At 51.6% G+C, this 17,078-nt stretch overlaps 2 protein-coding genes across 2 annotated transcripts in view; one reads left to right on the forward strand and one right to left on the reverse strand.

Annotated features, from left to right (window-relative positions):
- The window catches only part of LOC139604076 (uncharacterized), a 1,261,625-nt gene that overhangs the window by 303,854 nt on the left and 940,693 nt on the right, over nt 1–17,078 (reverse strand).
- Nucleotides 14,938–16,098, forward strand: LOC139603972 (olfactory receptor 14I1-like). The gene has a single exon (XM_071454970.1). It carries the CDS (start codon nt 14,938–14,940, stop codon nt 15,868–15,870), a length of 933 nt encoding a protein of 310 aa, XP_071311071.1. The 3' UTR covers nt 15,871–16,098.

Here is a 17,078-nt window from a genome sequence, read left to right on the forward strand (position 1 = left end):
TTTCCAAATCTGGGCACTGGCGGTCCCAGCAAACACCAGATCTGGATGGTGCTGGAGCCAGAACCTGCAGATTTCCAAATTTTGGCTTTCTGTGCCAGCAAATCACTGGACTTGGGCTGTGCCAGCACCAGGAAGTTTTCAGATCTGGGCACTGGCGCTGCCAGCAAACACCAGATCTGGTTGGTGTCATTGCCAGTGACAGACATCTGCTGGATTTGGGCTCTGCTGGCACCGGGAAATTTCCCAATCTGGGCACTGGCACAGCAAACACAAGATGTGGGCGGTGCCAGAGCCAGTAGCAGAAAGTTGCCGGGTTTTGGATTTCTGTGCCAGTAAATTGCTGCTGCACTTGGGCTGTGTCAGAATAGGGAAATTTCCAGATGTGGGCACTGGCAGTGCCAGCAAACACCAGTGAAACCTTCTGGCCCTTGTCCAGACCATTGACCAGTGGTTTCCCTGAGAACCAGCTCTGGCCACTTTACAGACAGAGACTGCTTTCATCTGGTGCTCTGGAAACAGAACTTTAATGAAGGTAAACACAACAAACAGGACGGCGTGCACAGTAGAGAGAGCAAAGCAGAAAAAAGCCTGGGTCCAGGGTCTAGCAGGGATATTTATCCATTTATTTATGGGGAGGGGTTAAGGTGGGATCTGAGGAAAGGATCCAAGAGAAAGGAAGGATTAAGAATATTACAATTTTTGCAGTAGAAAGTAACCAATGGTAGCAAAGAGAACTCAGAACTTTCTAGTAACAATCTGCATAACTGAACAGGAGGATTATGGGCGGGAGCTTCTGCTGACCCTAACTAAAGAGGGTTTTCCCATGGCCTTAAGCCGAGGTCTCCCTCTTCTTTTAAACCAACCCCAACACACCAGATCTGGGCAGTGCTGGGTTTTGGCTTTCCTTGCCAGACAATTGCTGCATTTGGGTTGTGGTGGCACAGGGAAATTGCCAGATCTGGGCACTGGCGGTGCCAGCTAACCGCAGATCTGGGTGGTGCCGGTGCTATCACCAGAAAATTGCCGGGTTTTGTCTTTCTGTGCCAGGAAACTGCTGGACTTGGGCTGTGCTGCCACTGGGAAACTGCTGGATCTGAGCACTGGCAGTGCCAGCAAACACCAGATCTGGGTGGGGCCAGCACCAGGTATTTGCAAGGTTTTGGCTTTCTTTGCAAGAAAATTACTCGACTGGGGCTGTGCCGGCATCAGGAAATTCCTGCATCTGGGCACTGGTGGTGCCAGCAAACACCGGATCTTGGCATTGCCAATGACAGTAGCAGGGAATTGCCAGAATTTGGCTTTCTTTGCCAGAAAATTGCTGGACTTGGCTCTGCCAGAACAGGGAAATACCCAGATCTGAGCACTGGCAGTGGCAGCAAACACCAGGTCTGGGCACCTGTATTGGCATCAAGAAATTGCTGGATTTTGGCTTTCTGTGCCAGCAAATTGCTGAACTTGGGCTGTGTCAGCCCTGGGAAATTTCCGGATCTGGGCACTTGCGCAGCAAACACCAGATCTGGGTGGTGTGTTGTAGTGTGTTTTTATACTTTGTAATATTTTGTAATAGTTTTGGTTTTGAATCCCCATATTTTTCCCAAGTGGTTCATCCCAGATGGTACCCCCCTCCCTTTACCTGTGTAATCCCTTTCCCTTGCTGAGATCATCCCCAAATCCCCACCCTGGCTCTCTGTCAATCACTCAGCATCCCATCCCCTCCATCCAGAAGCTTCGGTCCAGGATGTCGAGTGATCAGCCAGAGGCCAGGGGTCAGCCCCCCAAGCCCTGCCCCATACGCTGTCCTAAATGTCCATCCCCCAGTACCCATCCCTTAGGGTCACTTCTTGGTTAGTAAAATGTTATCTACTTTGGGTTTCCACCTCCCTTTAAATGTAACCTTGGCACATCTCCCGGGGCTGTGGGCAGGAGGGCCCTGAGGTGTAGGGGCTCCTTTGGGACTCCTAGAATAAAAACTTGGATTAACCCCTGCTAAGAGTCAGCCCTTTATCTTCTACCGATGTCTCTGGTGTCTCTTGTGCTGCACAGGCGGCCAGCCCAGGTGCCCTCAGTACCCTCGGGGCACAGAGAGTGTCTCCCCGCTGTCGGCCGTGTCGGGGCTGCCCCCGGTGTCTGCCGACTCAGGACTGGCCCAGGGTTCCTGAGAGGCTCCAGAGGGACAGAGACAGCGCCCGTATAGGTAAACTGAATCACCCTGGGATTTTGGAGGTAATTACAAATTGGCCCGAAGGTGAGAATTTTGGTGTCACAGATGAAGAACAAGAACCAGTGACATGGGCTGAAGAGGCTCCTCCATATAACCAACTGCCCCCAGAGGAAACGCACTACGCTCTTTTCACTGACGGTTCCTGTCGCATCGTAGGGATGAACCGGAAGTGGAAAGCAGCCGTATGGAGCCCCACATGACAGGTCACAGAGGCCACTGAAGGAGAAGGTGGATCAAGCCAACTTGCAGAACTCAAAGCCATTCAGCTGGCCCTGGACATTGTGGAAAGAGAGAAATGGCCAAAGCTCTACCTCTACACTGATTCATGGATGGTAGCCAATGCTCTATGGGGATGGCTGGAGAGGTGGAATGAGTCCAACTGGCAGCATAGAGGAAAATCAATTTGGGCTGCTGAAGAGTGGAAAGACATTGCTACCAGGGTAGGGAGGCTACCTGTGAAGGTCCACCATGTAGATGCCCATGTCCCCAAGAGTTGGGCCAATGAGGAACACCAAAACAACAACCAGGTAGACCAGGCAGCAAAGATAGGGGTGTCAAAGATAGACCTAGATTGGGAACACAAGGGAGAGTTATTCCTAGCTCGATGGGCCCATGATGCCTCAGGCCATCAGGGCAGAGATGCCACCTAGAAGTGGGCACGAGACCGAGGGGTGGATTTAACCATGGACAGTATTTCTCAGGTCATCCATGACTGTGAGACGTGTGCTGCCATCAAGCAGGCCAAGCGAGAGAAGCCCCTATGGCATGGTGGGCGATGGTCCAAGTACAAGCATGGGGAGGCCTGGCAGATTGACTCCATCACACTGCCCCAGACACGCCAGGGCAAGCGCCACGTGCTGACCATGGTGGAAGCCACCACTGGATGGTTGGAAACCTACCCTGTGCCTCATGCTACTGCCCGGAACACCATCCTGGGCCTGGAAAACCAAATCCTGTGGAGACATGGCACCCCTGAGAGGATTGAATCAGACAATGGGACTCATTTCAAGAACAGCCTTATCAGCACCTGGGCTAGGGAACATGGCATTGAGTGGGTGTGCCATATCCCCTACCATGCACCAGCTGCAGGCAAAGTGGAGAGGTACAATGGACTACTAAAAACCCAGCTGAAAGCTTTGGGTGGGGGATCTTTCAAAAATTGGGAGCAGCATTTAGCAAAGGCCACCTGGTTAGTTAACACCCAAGGTTCCACCAACCGAGCAGGTCCTGCCCAGTCTGAGTCCCTGAATGTAATAGATGGAGATAAAGTCCCAGTGGTACGTGTTAGAGTTTTGTTAGGGAAGAATGTGTGGGTCAATTCTGCCTCGAGTACAGACAAACCCATTTGTGGGGTTGTCTTTGCTCAGGGACCAGGTTGCACATGGTGGATAATGCAAAGAGATGGAACAACACAATGTGTACCTCAGGGAGATCTGATTGTGGGGTGAGAATGATATGCAATATCACTGTTTGTTGGATGTTACTGCCATTGTCTGTACATTACACCATACAGACATGAGATAGAAGGAAATGTGTAAGTGTTGAAGGTCTGGGCAAGTGGAAGATGGAGAAGGAAATATGCAAGTGTTGAAGGTCTGAGCAAGTGATAGATGGAGCTTTGAGTGAGTAAGGTGAAAGGGGTGAAATCCTGCAGCTCTGTAGTATAGGGCCTGGATTCAGTGGTCCAGTGTGGGGATGTGATGAGGGCATGATGGGTATTGCTTGTAATTTTTGGGGGAACAGATGGAAATTTTGTGTGAATAAATGCATGATGTGTGGTAGTATGTTGATGATATGGGGATAAGGAGTGGAATGTCCTAGGGTGACATTATGATGCTTGTATCCCCATTCATGTGTTCTGTTAATGTTAGATATTATGTTCTATGCCTTTAAGAACGGCTCTGAAGAGGGAAAGTTTTGTTTGGGTTTTCTTATCAGCCTGGCGGGACACAGGGACTGCAGCTTTTGCTGCTTTTGCTTTTTTCTTTGCTCTCTCTCGCTCTTGCATGCTTCGCTTCTGCTTGCTTATGCTCATTAGCTAGTTTAGCTAAACTGTCCAATTTCTTCCTGGACTGTTTCTCCTTTCCTTTTTCTGATCATTTCGAACCTGCTCCGGACTGGGACCTGGGAAACACCAAGATTTTGCACCTTGTGGCCTGCAGCAGCTGCCCCAGCGCCGGAGGGACTGAGAACAGAGTGACCAACCCCCAAGAGAGACTTTCTGAATTTGTCATCTTTTTTCAGAGCGGTGTCATCCGGTATTGTTCATTTTGTGTGCTGGGGGGTGCTGTGCCTGTTAAATAAACAGGTTCTTTCCACTCCTCTCTGAGGAATCCTTCCCAAACCGGTTGGGGGGAGGGGCTGTGTGGGTTTGCTAACTGGAGGAGCCCTAATTTGGAAATTCTCCTCCAAATTTGCCCTAAACCATGACAGGGAACCTCTTCCCTCTGGTGCCCAGGGACAGGAGTGGAGGGAGCGGCTGCAGCTGAGTTGGGGCAGGCTCAGGTTGGGTGTCAGGAAAAGGTTTTTGCCCAGAGGCTGCTGGGGCCCTGGCCAGGCTCCCCAGGGAAGGGTCCCAGTTCCAGGGCTCTCTGAGCTGCAGCAGCGTTTGGCCAGCGCTGCCAGGCCCAGGCTGGCATTGTTGGGGTGTCCTGTGCAGGGCCAGCAGTTGGACTGGAGGATCCTGATGGGTCCCTCCCAGCTCAGCCAATTCTGTGCTTCTGGGATCCCATCAGCCTGGGGATGGGGCTGCCAATGGTTGCCATGGCAACGGGCTCTGGCTGCAGGCCTGAGCTGGTGTCCATGGCAACCACCCCTGGCATGGGGTCTCCATGGAGCTGCCAAGGGACTGACCATAGCAACAGGGGGCTGGGGATGGTTGCCATGGAAACTGACCATAGCAACAGGGTCCTGGTGATGGTTGCCTGCTAAGGATCAGATTTGTCACAGGCCCTCAGAGGGGTTCCATGGGGACTTTCCAAGAGTCTCCAGGCTGTTCCAGAGCTGGAATGTCACAGGCAGAGACAGGGGCTCCATGGAGACCTCCCAGGGCTTTCTGGGGATGGTAAAGAGCCCTGGGGTCAGAGACAGTCACAGCCATCCCATGGTGACATCCCAGGGCACCTTGGGCTGCAAAGGCACCCATCTGTCACAGGCACTCACGGGGGCTCCACGGTGACATCCCAGGAGTGCCCAGGCTGCCAAAGGGCCGGGATGGCCCAGACACTCACAGGGGTTCCTCTCATGGCCACAGTGGGAGCTTCAGGCAACTTTTATTAGAGAATCTGCTTTTGGGTCACGAGGTGCAGAAAGGATCCCCAATAGCCCCCACAGATCCCCAAATGTCACCATTGAATCAGAGATGACACAGACTCAGATCAGAAGGCTAAGGGCTAAAAGTCACCTGTTTTTTCAATCCTCTTGTTTTATATCTTGGTTTGCTACAGGTGGACCTCACTGGTCCTTTAATCAACACATTTCACATGATTGGCCAATTAAGAAAACACCCTTCAGTAAACAACATTCTGGAAAAAAATCAACCTATTACAAACATTTTTGGGGCACCAGTTATGGATGTTTGTTTCATGTTGGGCCTTTTTGGGGGCCCCCTGATGGGGGAAACCCTCCTGTAGCAGTTCTGTGCCAGGTAAAAGGAGATGCACGGGACTTTTTTGGTCTTCAGCTTCTTGCTTATCGTTATCTTATCTAAAGTTTTGCATTTCTGTCCACACCAGGCTCAGCACGCTGGAAAAGCACCACAAAATGGCCCTAAAATGTACAGTTTCAAGGTCTTTTAAAGTTGTCTCATCGAATTAACTCTTAAAACATACATTATTTCTACTTATCTACCAATAACTCATCCCTTGACTGTCCACATAACCTCTGCACTGTGCTTTCCTTGACCAATGACCCCGTCCCACCAACACTGTAAAAAATGGAGTAGATGAAGAAGAAGACGGGGACTACACCCCACTTCCTCCAACTTCCTTCCTATCTGCACCATCCTAAAAATCCCAAAACCTAAATTTCTCACCCAAGTGACATGCTATACTACCCTCTCATCTATTTCACACTTGGGTAAATTCTAATCTGTCTCAAAGTCCTGGAAGTCCTCTCCATGGGCGAAGGTTAAAGGCAGTGTTTCTCTGGGGGTCAGGACCCCTCAGAGCAGACAGAGAAATATTCCCTGTGCCTTGGATTCCCACACATTTAACCTAAAATCCTTTAAATCTTTACATGTGAAGTTACCCAAAAATGTTCCAGGTAAGTAGGATTAGAAGGAGAAGAAATAGAGACCAACAGAAAGACAGAAGATCCATAGAAAGACACACACATGGGTACCAACTGCTGGGGTTCCAGCATCACCAACAGAGGAACCCCAGCAGAAGGCAGGATCCAGACCCTGGGCTGGCCTCGTGCTCCGGCTTTTAACCCCCTGGGCCTTCATGGCCACGCCCCTGGGGTGGGACTGCCAGTTGCTTGTCCAATCAGAGCCAGGGTAGCACCAGCTGCTGGTGTGTGATTGATTGATTGATTGATTGACAGCTGGGCCAATCAGAGCTGGGTTAGCACCGCCCCTGCTGTGTGATTGGCAGCTCTGCCAGGCCAGGGCTGGGGGCGGGGCTCTGTCCCACCACAAACCAAGGCCTGACCCGGCCCTGGCCCCACACGGGCATTCCGAGCATCCCAAGGTGTCTCGGGACATGGATCTCATCCAGCCTCTGACAGCGACCACGGTGACACTACAGAACCTCATGGAAGCAGGGGTCAGTTGTGACAATGGAGATCCAAGGAAACGATGGTGAGACTGTGGAATCCAGGAATCAGGGAATCAAGGAGACCATTGTGCAAATCATGGCCCCTATGGAAGCAAGGATCAATGATAAACTGTGGTTTGATTGTGATTGATTTAAAATAGAAACAAGGAGCCATTGTTTGACAGCGGGGCTGTGTGGGGCCAATGGACCCTTGTGACTCTGTTGGGGCTCCTGAAACCAAGAAGCCATTGTGACATTGCCAGAGCTCATGGAATCAAGGAGACCATTGTGACAGTGTGGGGACCCATGAAATCAACGGAACATGGAACAGGTCTGCCTGGTTTGGCCTCCTGGGGGCTGTCTGACAGGTCCTACTGAATTTGGCATGTCAAGGGCCACTTCCCATCTGACCGTGAAGCACTGGGGCTCTGTGCTTTTATTCCTATGGGAAAGAACTGTCTTTCTGGTCTAGGCTCCCATGGCTGAAATTAGGATTCCACCTCTAAAATTCCCTATATCCAAGGGTTAGTCTGAGACAAAATCTGCCCATACAGTCAAGTCTGGCCAGCCTTGGCCTCTGGTGGCTGCCTCTCATCTGCCCCTGCCCCACTGGGGCTCACTTGTTTCCCTCCTATGGAGACCATTGTGACACTGGGGAGCATTGTGGAACCAATGGGCCATGGTGACACTGCAGGCCCTTGTGGAACCTGTTACACTGTAGGAACTTGTGGAACCAAGGGGATCATTGTGATCCTGCAGGGCACCGTGGATCCATGGAGAGCATTGTGGCATTGCAAGGCCCCATGGAATCATGGAGACCCTTGTGACACTGTGGGGCCCCATGGAAGGAAGGGGCCATTGTGACACTGGGAACTTGTGGAACCAAGGGAATCATTGTTGCACTACTGGGCCCCAATGGAACCAAGGGGCCATTGGACACAGCCAGGCTTCATGGAACCAATAGAGCATCATGACACTGTGGGGCCTTGTGGAACCATGGAGACCATTAAGATCCTTAAGGACTTGTGTAACCAAGGGGCCATTATGACACCTTAGGGCCTCATGGGAGCAAGGAGCCATTGTGACACTGCAGGGCCCTGTGGAACCAAGGGAACATGAAATAGGTGTGGCTGCCTTGGCCTCCCAGGGGTCACCTGACAGGTCTGGCTGACCTTGGAATGTGGAAGGCCACTCCCATCTGCCCCTGAAACACAGGGGCTCTGGGCTTTCCTTTGCATAGAAAATAACTGTCCATCTTTTCCAGGTATCCATGGCCAAAATTTGGATTCCACCTCTAAATTTCTGTGTATCCAAGGATTGCTCCCAGACAAAAGTTGCCAGAACAGACAGGTCTGGCTGGTTTTTAACTCCTGAGTGCCAGAACTCACCTGTTTTCCAAACATTGGAAAGGGCTCTCTGCTTTTCTTGTATGGAAAAAATCATCCTTCTCCAGGCACAAATGTCTGATATTAGGATTCCACATTCATAATTTTGAATATCCAAGGGTTGTTCAAAGCAAACCTGCCAGGACAGACAGGTCAGGCTTGCCTTGGCCTCTGGTGGCTGCCGTTCATCAGCTCCTGAAATATGGGGGCTCCGTGGTTTCCTTCCTATGGAGACCAATGTGACACTTGGGAGCCTTGTGAAATGAAGGGGCCATTGTGACACTGCAGAGCACCATGGATCCAAGGGACCATTGTGACACTGTGGGGCTTCGTGGAACCAAGGACATCCCTGTGGCTCTGTTGGGCTGCATGGTCCCAAGGGGCCAGAGCAAAGCAGCGGTGTGGGAGTTAGCCCAGCTGTAACTCAGAGTCAGACAGATTTTACCCCAGAAGTACTGGGCGCAAGTTTCAAGTCCTAGGAATCATTTGTTTAAATTACAGTAAGCTTGAAAGTTCTCCAAAAAGACTTTAGTGTTGTTATGCTAACTTGTCCAAGTTCTCCTCCCCTATTGGTTACTTGTTTCCCCTATAGGGTTATTGTTCTAGAGTGTTCTACCCCCAAGTGTACATGTTGTTACTTCCCCTTTGTCTCGGGTCTTAGGATCCTGCCCCTCATACTGTTCTCGACTTCTCCATGTTTATTGTTTTTCACCCTGGTTTTAAAGTTTCTTTTAAACAACTCCATCGATCCTGCTCCTTTTCATTTTCCCCACCCTCGCCCTGAAGTCAGGGAACCAGAGAGGTTTGTCACAGCCACCCTCATTGTGACCTTTGGTGCCCAAACAGGGACCATGACACTCAGGGCTCCCTGTGTCAGTCACGTCAGCTGGGGTTGGCTGATGGATAGGCCAGCGCTCCCTGGGATTTTGGATTGTGCCGGGCCCGGCGGATTCATCGTTGCTTCAAGGGACCTTGCCCAGGATCGGCAGGGACAACGATGGTTTCACCTGCATAGGATTGCAGGTGGGTTTGGGGAAATGCAAGACATTTATTGCCCATTTTGCCACTGTGTTTTTACAATATGCACCCATGTCCCATAATTGATTTGGGGTGTTCTGGTGGCTCTTCCCCTTAAGGTGGAGAAAGAAAAAAATGGGAAGCCAGATGTCCAAATTAGAAAGCAGCATATATGGATGCTTTAAGTTAATTCTCACTGATCATGACATAATATTTTCAAAGAACGAATTAAAATCAATCATGAGGTGGATCATGAAAAATTTTCCTGATGCCTCTGCTGATGAAATGCATACCACTGAATTTTGGGACTCCGTGAGAGTTAAATTGTACAACCTTTCGATCTAAATGGACCCCATTGCACCCCACATGCTCCACATCTTCCACATCACCATTCACCAGCAAGCAGTGTGCTGAAAACTCAATCCATTGGTCACTCCTAACTTGGACTTCTCCTCTAACCTGCCTTTCTCAGACCTTCCACGATGGCCCAAGATGGCAATGGCCACGCTGTCTTGGAGCATCATGCCCTGGAGACTCAAGACGGAAGGAGCCTGAATGTGGCTCAGGAGCCCAACCATCCTCCCTCCATCTTGGCTCCTCCACTTCCTGCTACCACAGCCTTCTCTTCTGCCCTGAATGAACCTCCAGACTCCACCCCCACGACTGCGGGTCACGCCCCCACTGTCAATCATTCCACCTTCACCCTGGGCCATGCCTCCAGTTAAGGAAGGAGACTGGCAAATAACCTCGAAACTCCTCGTTGCCCGCGTATGTTATGAAAGAAGGGGGCAGAATCCCAAGTGTCAGCCATTGGTTTACAGGGAAATCAAGGATCTGTGTAGGGCAGATAAAGACCATAGGAGGGACTCATCTTATTTTAATGGCCTAATGAGGGCCATGTTTACAGCACATGTCTTAACCCCCTATGATTTAAAATATATCATGACCATGTTGTTGTCACCTACAGAATACACCCTGTGGGAAGGAGGATGGAAGTGTTTACTAAATCAATTAATAGCAGACTATGCTAATAATGAGGCAAGGGCGGAATTGACAAACCATCTAGCTGGAGAAGGACAACACAGCCTACCAGATGATCAAGCAGCAGGTATCCCCAGAGAAGTATTGGATGATATCAAAGAGATGGCTTTGCAAGCTTTAATCCAGGTATCGGATGGTAGCACCCCCAATTTGGACTACCTTGGGTGGCTGCAGCTAAAGCTTTAGGACAATCAGACCATCCTGGGTGCCTGTTAAGTAAGCAAACCAATGCTGCCTCCCTCACATTGAGTGGCTGCTCTCAGACACAGAGACCATGAGACACGCCACCTTGCAGAACAGTGATAGAGTTTTTACTCTGGGCACATGGGCATGGCTGTGTAGACTCTGAGGGCATGTGCTGCATGAACCTCTCCAGCCACAGCGAGTCAATCCACAAGAGCATTCAGGCACTGAAGGAAGGGTTCAAGAAACTTCAAGTGGAAAAGAAAGACTGGTCAATAAACTCTTCCAATCCAAGGGACTAAAGGGTTGGATGATGTCGAGCTAAAACAGGGCTATTCATTCTCTTAGTGTTTGTTGTTGTATTGTTAATTCTCCTGTGTTTGTTTGGATGCTTTTAGAACGTCTTACAAAATTCTTTCAGTTCCATCTTTGTTGTAAAACAGAAAGGGGGAAAGTACCCAATACAGGCTCCTCATGGACTCCTTGGAGGAGAGAATTGGAGGCCAGGATGGCCCAAAAACCTCTCAGAGACTCAGTGTGGGAAGGAAAATCCTTGAAAGAGCCTAAAAGTATTCTTAAATCCATAAAGTACCTTAAAAACCTTGAGTATCTCAAGGCATCAATAAGCCCCAATGAGTGTCAGTACAAAGCTCTCAAGGGACTCGTTAAAGCAGATAATTGGGGCCATGATTGCACAAACCTCTCAGAGAGTCTGTATCAAAAGGGAAACACCAAGTACCTTCAAATAACTGAAGTACCCTGAAGTATTAATGAGCCCCACTGAGTGTTGTTACTGACAAAGCCTCTCCAGGGACTAATTACAGCAGATAATTGGAGGCCATGATTGCACAAACCTCTCAGAGACTCCAAGGCAAAAGCCAAAGCCAAAGTCCTTTGAAAAACCTGCAGTCCCTGCAGGGAGCATGAAGGAGCCCCCAGGGCCATTGCTGAGCAAGGCTCCCCAGGGACTCCTTGCAGCAGATCCTTGAGGCCACTGGGATGTGGGCTAGGGGGGGATGCTGAGGGCAGCACAAGGGGCTGACAGTGCCCAGCCTGGCTGGGGCTGTGCCAGGAGGCCCCAGGGCCTCAGGACAAGGTGTCTCCTCCCAGCCCTTGCTGGCACAGACCCTGCTGTGCCCCAGGGCACCAAGACTTGGCTTCTCTTTGTCCCCACCTGTCAGCACTGCCTGCAGTTCTCTGCTCTGCCTGGGGCCTGGGGACACTTGCTCAGTTGTGTCCCTCTCTGGGACCCATTAAAAGTCCAAGAAAGTTTGGAGCTGGATTCTGCCTTGGAGCTCTGGAGAGGTTTCTTCAGCTCCCTCTCAGGGACTGATGTCCAGGGCCTGAGCACAAAGGCCCAGAGGCTGATTAAAGTCCTTGTGCTGTGTCTGTGCTGCTGAGCTGGGCTGGGCTCCTGGCACAGAGGCAGCTCCTGCTCACCAAGAAGAGCTTCAAAAGCACATTTCTCTGGATGAGCAGCTCTTGTGCCAGCCCAGCAGGGCTGGGGCACTGCCTGCAGCCAGCCCGGGCACAGCCCAGAGGCACAGAGAGCTTCAATCAGTCAGGGCTGGCAAGGGGCTGAGAAGTGCCTGGGGCACAATCACTGCCAGCCCTTGGCACAGGAACCTCTGGCTGCAGGACAGTGCAGCTGCAGCTCCTGGAGCCATCTCCTGCAGCTGGAACATGCCAATGCCTGCAGAGCCTGTGAGTGCATTCTCTGCTTGTCTCTTGTGCAGAGCAGCCAGGGGTGCCCAGGGCTGTCCTGCAGAGCAGGGTCCTGCAGCCCAGGGCGCTGTGCTGGGGCAGGGACTCTGCTGCCTGCCAGGGACAGCTCTCAGCCAGCCCTGGCAGCTGCTCCCAGCACTGGGGAGAAGCTCTGGGGGGAAGGAGCCGCCCTGAGCAGGGCAGGGGCTGCTGCTGAGAGGGGCTGGGTGGGGCAGGGCTGCTCCCAGCTCCAGACCAGCCTGGGCACAGCTCCGCAGGGCACTTCCCAAAGAAGGTAAGCCTGGGATTGCTGGAAAGATCACGAGCTTTCCTGAGAGTGTTTTCCATTTCCTTCTTGGAGAAGGATGGGAAAGTTGGGGTGATGACAAAAGGATTTTTGCTTTTTAAATATTTTTATATATTCATAGATCTGTTAATTACTGTTATATAGTTATAAAACTATTATCCTTACTTAAATCTATTAAACTCTTAACTAACTCTATTAAAGTACTGTTATATACTTATATAACTTTAATCCTTAATTTAGTCTAGTATGTTTCCTTACCTCTCTCTTAGATTTTAGAACAATAACCTGACTGTCTAAATACAGTCCTGAAATACTGTATGGTCTTATTCTCTTATATAGTCCTGAAATATTGTATGGTCTTATAGGAAGAGGACCTATAGGAACATTTTGGTTTTTAACCAGAATCTGAGCAGTCATTACAAAAAGTGAAGGCAAAGAAGCCCTTGCACCTACTCCAAAGGTTTGAGCCAGGGGTGTGTAACTGGGGCAACTGAATCTCCTATTGGATGTTCCTGTTAAATTTCCTAATTAATCAACCTTAATAAATTGCTGAAATCAGGGGCCGGGTGTTCCCCATCCCCACTGAGACAACTGAAAGCTTCCAATTAATATCTGGTTTTTACTTTACTGTTCTAACACTGTTGCAAGGGGATTTTTTTCTCTTTTGATTATAAAAAACAAGGGGATGAGAGAAGCAGAACAGGAATTGTAATCCCAGAATGACAGAACATTCTGAGTTGAAAGGGACACAGCAGAATCATCAAAGTAATGTTTGAACTTTTACAGGGACTGCAGAACTGTAAATTAAGTTGATCAGTGTCTCTGCTGGGAGCCTCCCAAAGGGCCCTCAGCCACTCCTCAGCCCTGCACAGCAGCAGCAGCACCTTTGCAGGGCCCAGCAGGGCTCTCCTGAGCTGCCCTTGCCCAGCTGCACACAGAGCCTGCCCCAGCCAGGGCCCTGCACACAGGCAGGTTTCTGTAGGGCCCCAGCCAGGGCACACAGGCTGGCATGGGCTCTGTGAGCGCTGGCAGGGACAAGGCTCCTCTCAGGAGGGAATGTCCAGGCCCAGGGAGATGCTCAGGGAAGGAGAGGGGGCTGAAGAGAGCAGGGCTGGGGCAGGAGGGCACTGTTGGTGTGTAGGAGGTGCCGGGCACAGCTGGGCACGGGAACACTGTCCTGAGTGCCCGGCTGTCTCTGCCCTGCCCTCAGGCACAGCACCACAACATCTGCTCTTGCTTCTGCCCTGCCCTGACATTGGCACTGTTATCTGCTGCTCTCAGGGAGGCTCTGGCATCTGCAGCAGCTGAGTCAGGCACTGCCCTTGGCATTCCTGCCAGGCAGGGCTGTCCATGGCAATGGGGTGTCCAAGCTTCCCTGGCACCTGTGGGGCTGAGGGCAAAGCAGTCCATGGCAAAGGGGAATGAGCTGAGCCCCTCCCTGAGATGCCATCATGGGCACAGCCAGGGATCTCCTTGCTGTGCCCTGCCAGGCTCTGCCCTCCTGGGTGCAGATCTGTGCCAGAGCCTCTGGGAGTTCCCTGGATGTGCCACGGGGAAGGGCAGAGCTGCCACAGCTGAGGAAATGCTGCTGGGTTTGCCCAGGGAGCCGTGAGTGTCCTTGGCACAAGGGGGTGCTGAGACCTTGCCCAGAGACCTTGAGAGAGGGTGAGACATTCAGGGATCCCTCTGCTCTGGGCAGGGTCTGGTTTATCCCAGGCTGACCCGGGAGTGTGATTGTGCTCTGATTGCAGCCCAAGGTGCAAAGCCAGGGCAGTTGGGAACAAGCCCATCCAGCCCCTCACCTTCCCTGAGCCACAGGGAATCATTTGCCTCTCCCATCTCTCAGCGGCAAACTCTGAGTGTAGCAGAAATGCTGGGGATTTGTGACCTCAGAGAGCCAGGAATGATGTGTGGGTAGGAAAACAATTTCTAAAACCAACTCATGCCATCTATTTCCTTTAGAACTTTCCTTTAGGAGTGCAGATGCTACCAAGACTTTCTGCATTAGGAGTGATTCCCCTGACAAATCCTGGATATCCAGCCTTGTTTCTCTGCCCCATGGCCACAAACCCAGGGCAGTGGGGCAGGGATGGCTCCTCAAGAGCCCCCATGCACAGGCCTGGCTGCTCCTGGCACACTCAGCCAGCACAACTGGAGCTCAGGCAGGGACTTGGGTGAAGGTTTTCCTAGAGCAGGAGCAAGGCTAGGTGAGTCCCACTGGGGCAGTCTGCAGGGAATGGGCCAGGTTTGCCCCAAGCAGCCTCTCCTGACTTGTCACTGTCCTATTCTCCATGAACAGGTGCCCATGTGCAGCCCCAGCAAATGTCCAACAGCAGCTCCATCAGGCACTTCCTGCTGCTGGCATTGGCAGACACGCGGCAGCTGCAGCTCCTGCACTTCTGCCTCTTGCTGGGCATCTCCCTGGCTGCCCTCCTGGGCAACGGCCTCATCATCAGCGCCGTAGCCTGCGGCCACCACCTGCACACGCCCATGTTCTTCTTCCTGCTCAACCTGGCCCTCGCTGACCTGGGCTCCCTCTGCACCACTGTCCCCAAAGCCATGCACAATTCCCTCTGGGACACCAGCAACATCTCCTACACTGGATGTGCTGCACAGCTCTTTTTCTTTCTCTTCTTCCTTGGATCAGAGTATTCCCTCCTGACCATCATGTGCTACGACCGCTACGTGTCCATCTGCAAACCCCTGCACTATGGGACCCTCCTGGGCAGCAGAGCTTGTGCCCACATGGCAGCAGCTGCCTGGGCCAGTGCCTTTCTCTATTCACTGCTGCACACGGCCAATACATTTTCCCTGCCCCTGTGCCATGGCAATGCCCTGGGCCAGTTCTTCTGTGAAATTCCACAGATCCTCAAGCTCTCCTGCTCCAAATCCCAACTCAGGGAACTGGGGCTTCTTGGTGTTAGTGCCTGTTTAGCACTTAGTTGCTTCATGTTCATTGTTTTCTCCTATGTGCAGATCTTCAGGGCTGTGCTGAGGATCCCCTCTGAGCAGGGACGGCACAAAGCCTTTTCTACCTGCCTCCCTCACCTGGCCGTGGTCTCTCTGTTCATCAGCACTATTATCTTTGCTCACCTGAAGCCCCCCTCCATGTCCTCGCCATCCCTGGATCTGGCCCTGTCAGTTCTGTACTCAGTGGTGCCTCCAGTCCTGAACCCCCTCATCTACAGCCTGAGGAACCAGGAGCTCAAGGTTGCAGTGTGGAGACTGATGACTGGATGGTTTCGGAAACATTAAACTGCTGGCCAATTTCTGCATATCACTTGTAAAAAAATTCATCTTTCATACTTGTTGGTTTCATTTTGGAAGTTCTTTTTCTTTTTTTTACTTTTTTCATATCATCTACAAATAAATGTCATTGTGCCATTTCTCATTTTGTTTCTCTCCACCTATCCTAGCCACAGACTGTGTCAATGAGGGGTTGTGCTCTTTGTGGCTTTAAATGAACTAAAGGATCTCCCAGCAGAGTTTTCTGCAGAGATCCCCTTTTGTTGCCTTCTCTGGAGCTGCAGCAGCAATGTCTGTGTGCAGAGCTGGGGGCAGATCAGTACTGGCACAGCAGCTCTGCTCCTGCTGGCCACACCATTCCTGATCCAGGCCAGGAGCCATTGGCCTTCTTGGCCACCTGGGCACACTGCTGCCTCATGTCCAGCCTGCTGTCCATCAGTCCCTGCAGGTCCCTTTCTGCCTGGCTGCTCTCCAGCCACTCTGTCCCCAGCCTGTAGCACTGGGGCCAAATAGCAGGGCCTGGCACTTGGATTTGTTAAACCTCACCTTGTTGGATTCATCCCCTGGATCCAGCCTGCCCAGGACCCTGTGCAGAGCCCTCCGACCCTCCAGCAGATCAACACTCACATCCAGTTTGGTGACATTTGCAAAGATGTCCTTGGTTCCATGGGCCCCCTCAGTGTCACAATGGCCTCTTGGTTACACCAGGCCCTGCACTGTCACAATGGCCTTCTTGGTTCCATGGGGCCTCAAAATGTGACAATGGTCCCCTTGGTTCCATGTGGCCCCAGGGTGTCACAATGGCCCCATGGTCACATGAGGTCCCACACTGTCACCATGGTCTCTGTGGTTCCACAAGTCCCCTCAGTGTCACAATGGACTCCTTGTTTCCACGAGGCCACACAGTGTCACAACGTTCTTCCAGATCCCTTGAGGCCCCATCATGTCACAGTGGCCCCTTGGTTACACAGGATCCTGCAGTGTCACAATGTCCCCTGGGTGCCATGAGGCCCCGCAGTGTCAGAACGGCCCCTTGGTTCCACTGGGCCCTGCAGTCTCCCAATGGTCCCCTTGGTTTTGCAGTGTCAAAATGGTGAAACCCCTTGGTTACACGAGGCCCTGCAGTGTCACAATGGCCTCTGTGGTTCCACGAGGACCCAGAGTGTCACGGGGCACTCCCTGGGTCCATTTGGCCCCACAGCACCACCATGGAGCCC

The sequence above is a fragment of the Agelaius tricolor genome, unplaced genomic scaffold (assembly GCF_023055355.1).
Source record: "Agelaius tricolor isolate 1412-34295 unplaced genomic scaffold, bAgeTri1.0.p SCAF_43, whole genome shotgun sequence".
NCBI lineage: Eukaryota > Metazoa > Chordata > Aves > Passeriformes > Icteridae > Agelaius > Agelaius tricolor.

Coding starts and splice junctions, on each gene's coding strand:
- LOC139603972 (XM_071454970.1), top strand. CDS start 14,938: ATGTCCAACAGCAGCTCCATCAGGCACTTCCTGCTGCTGGCATTGGCA.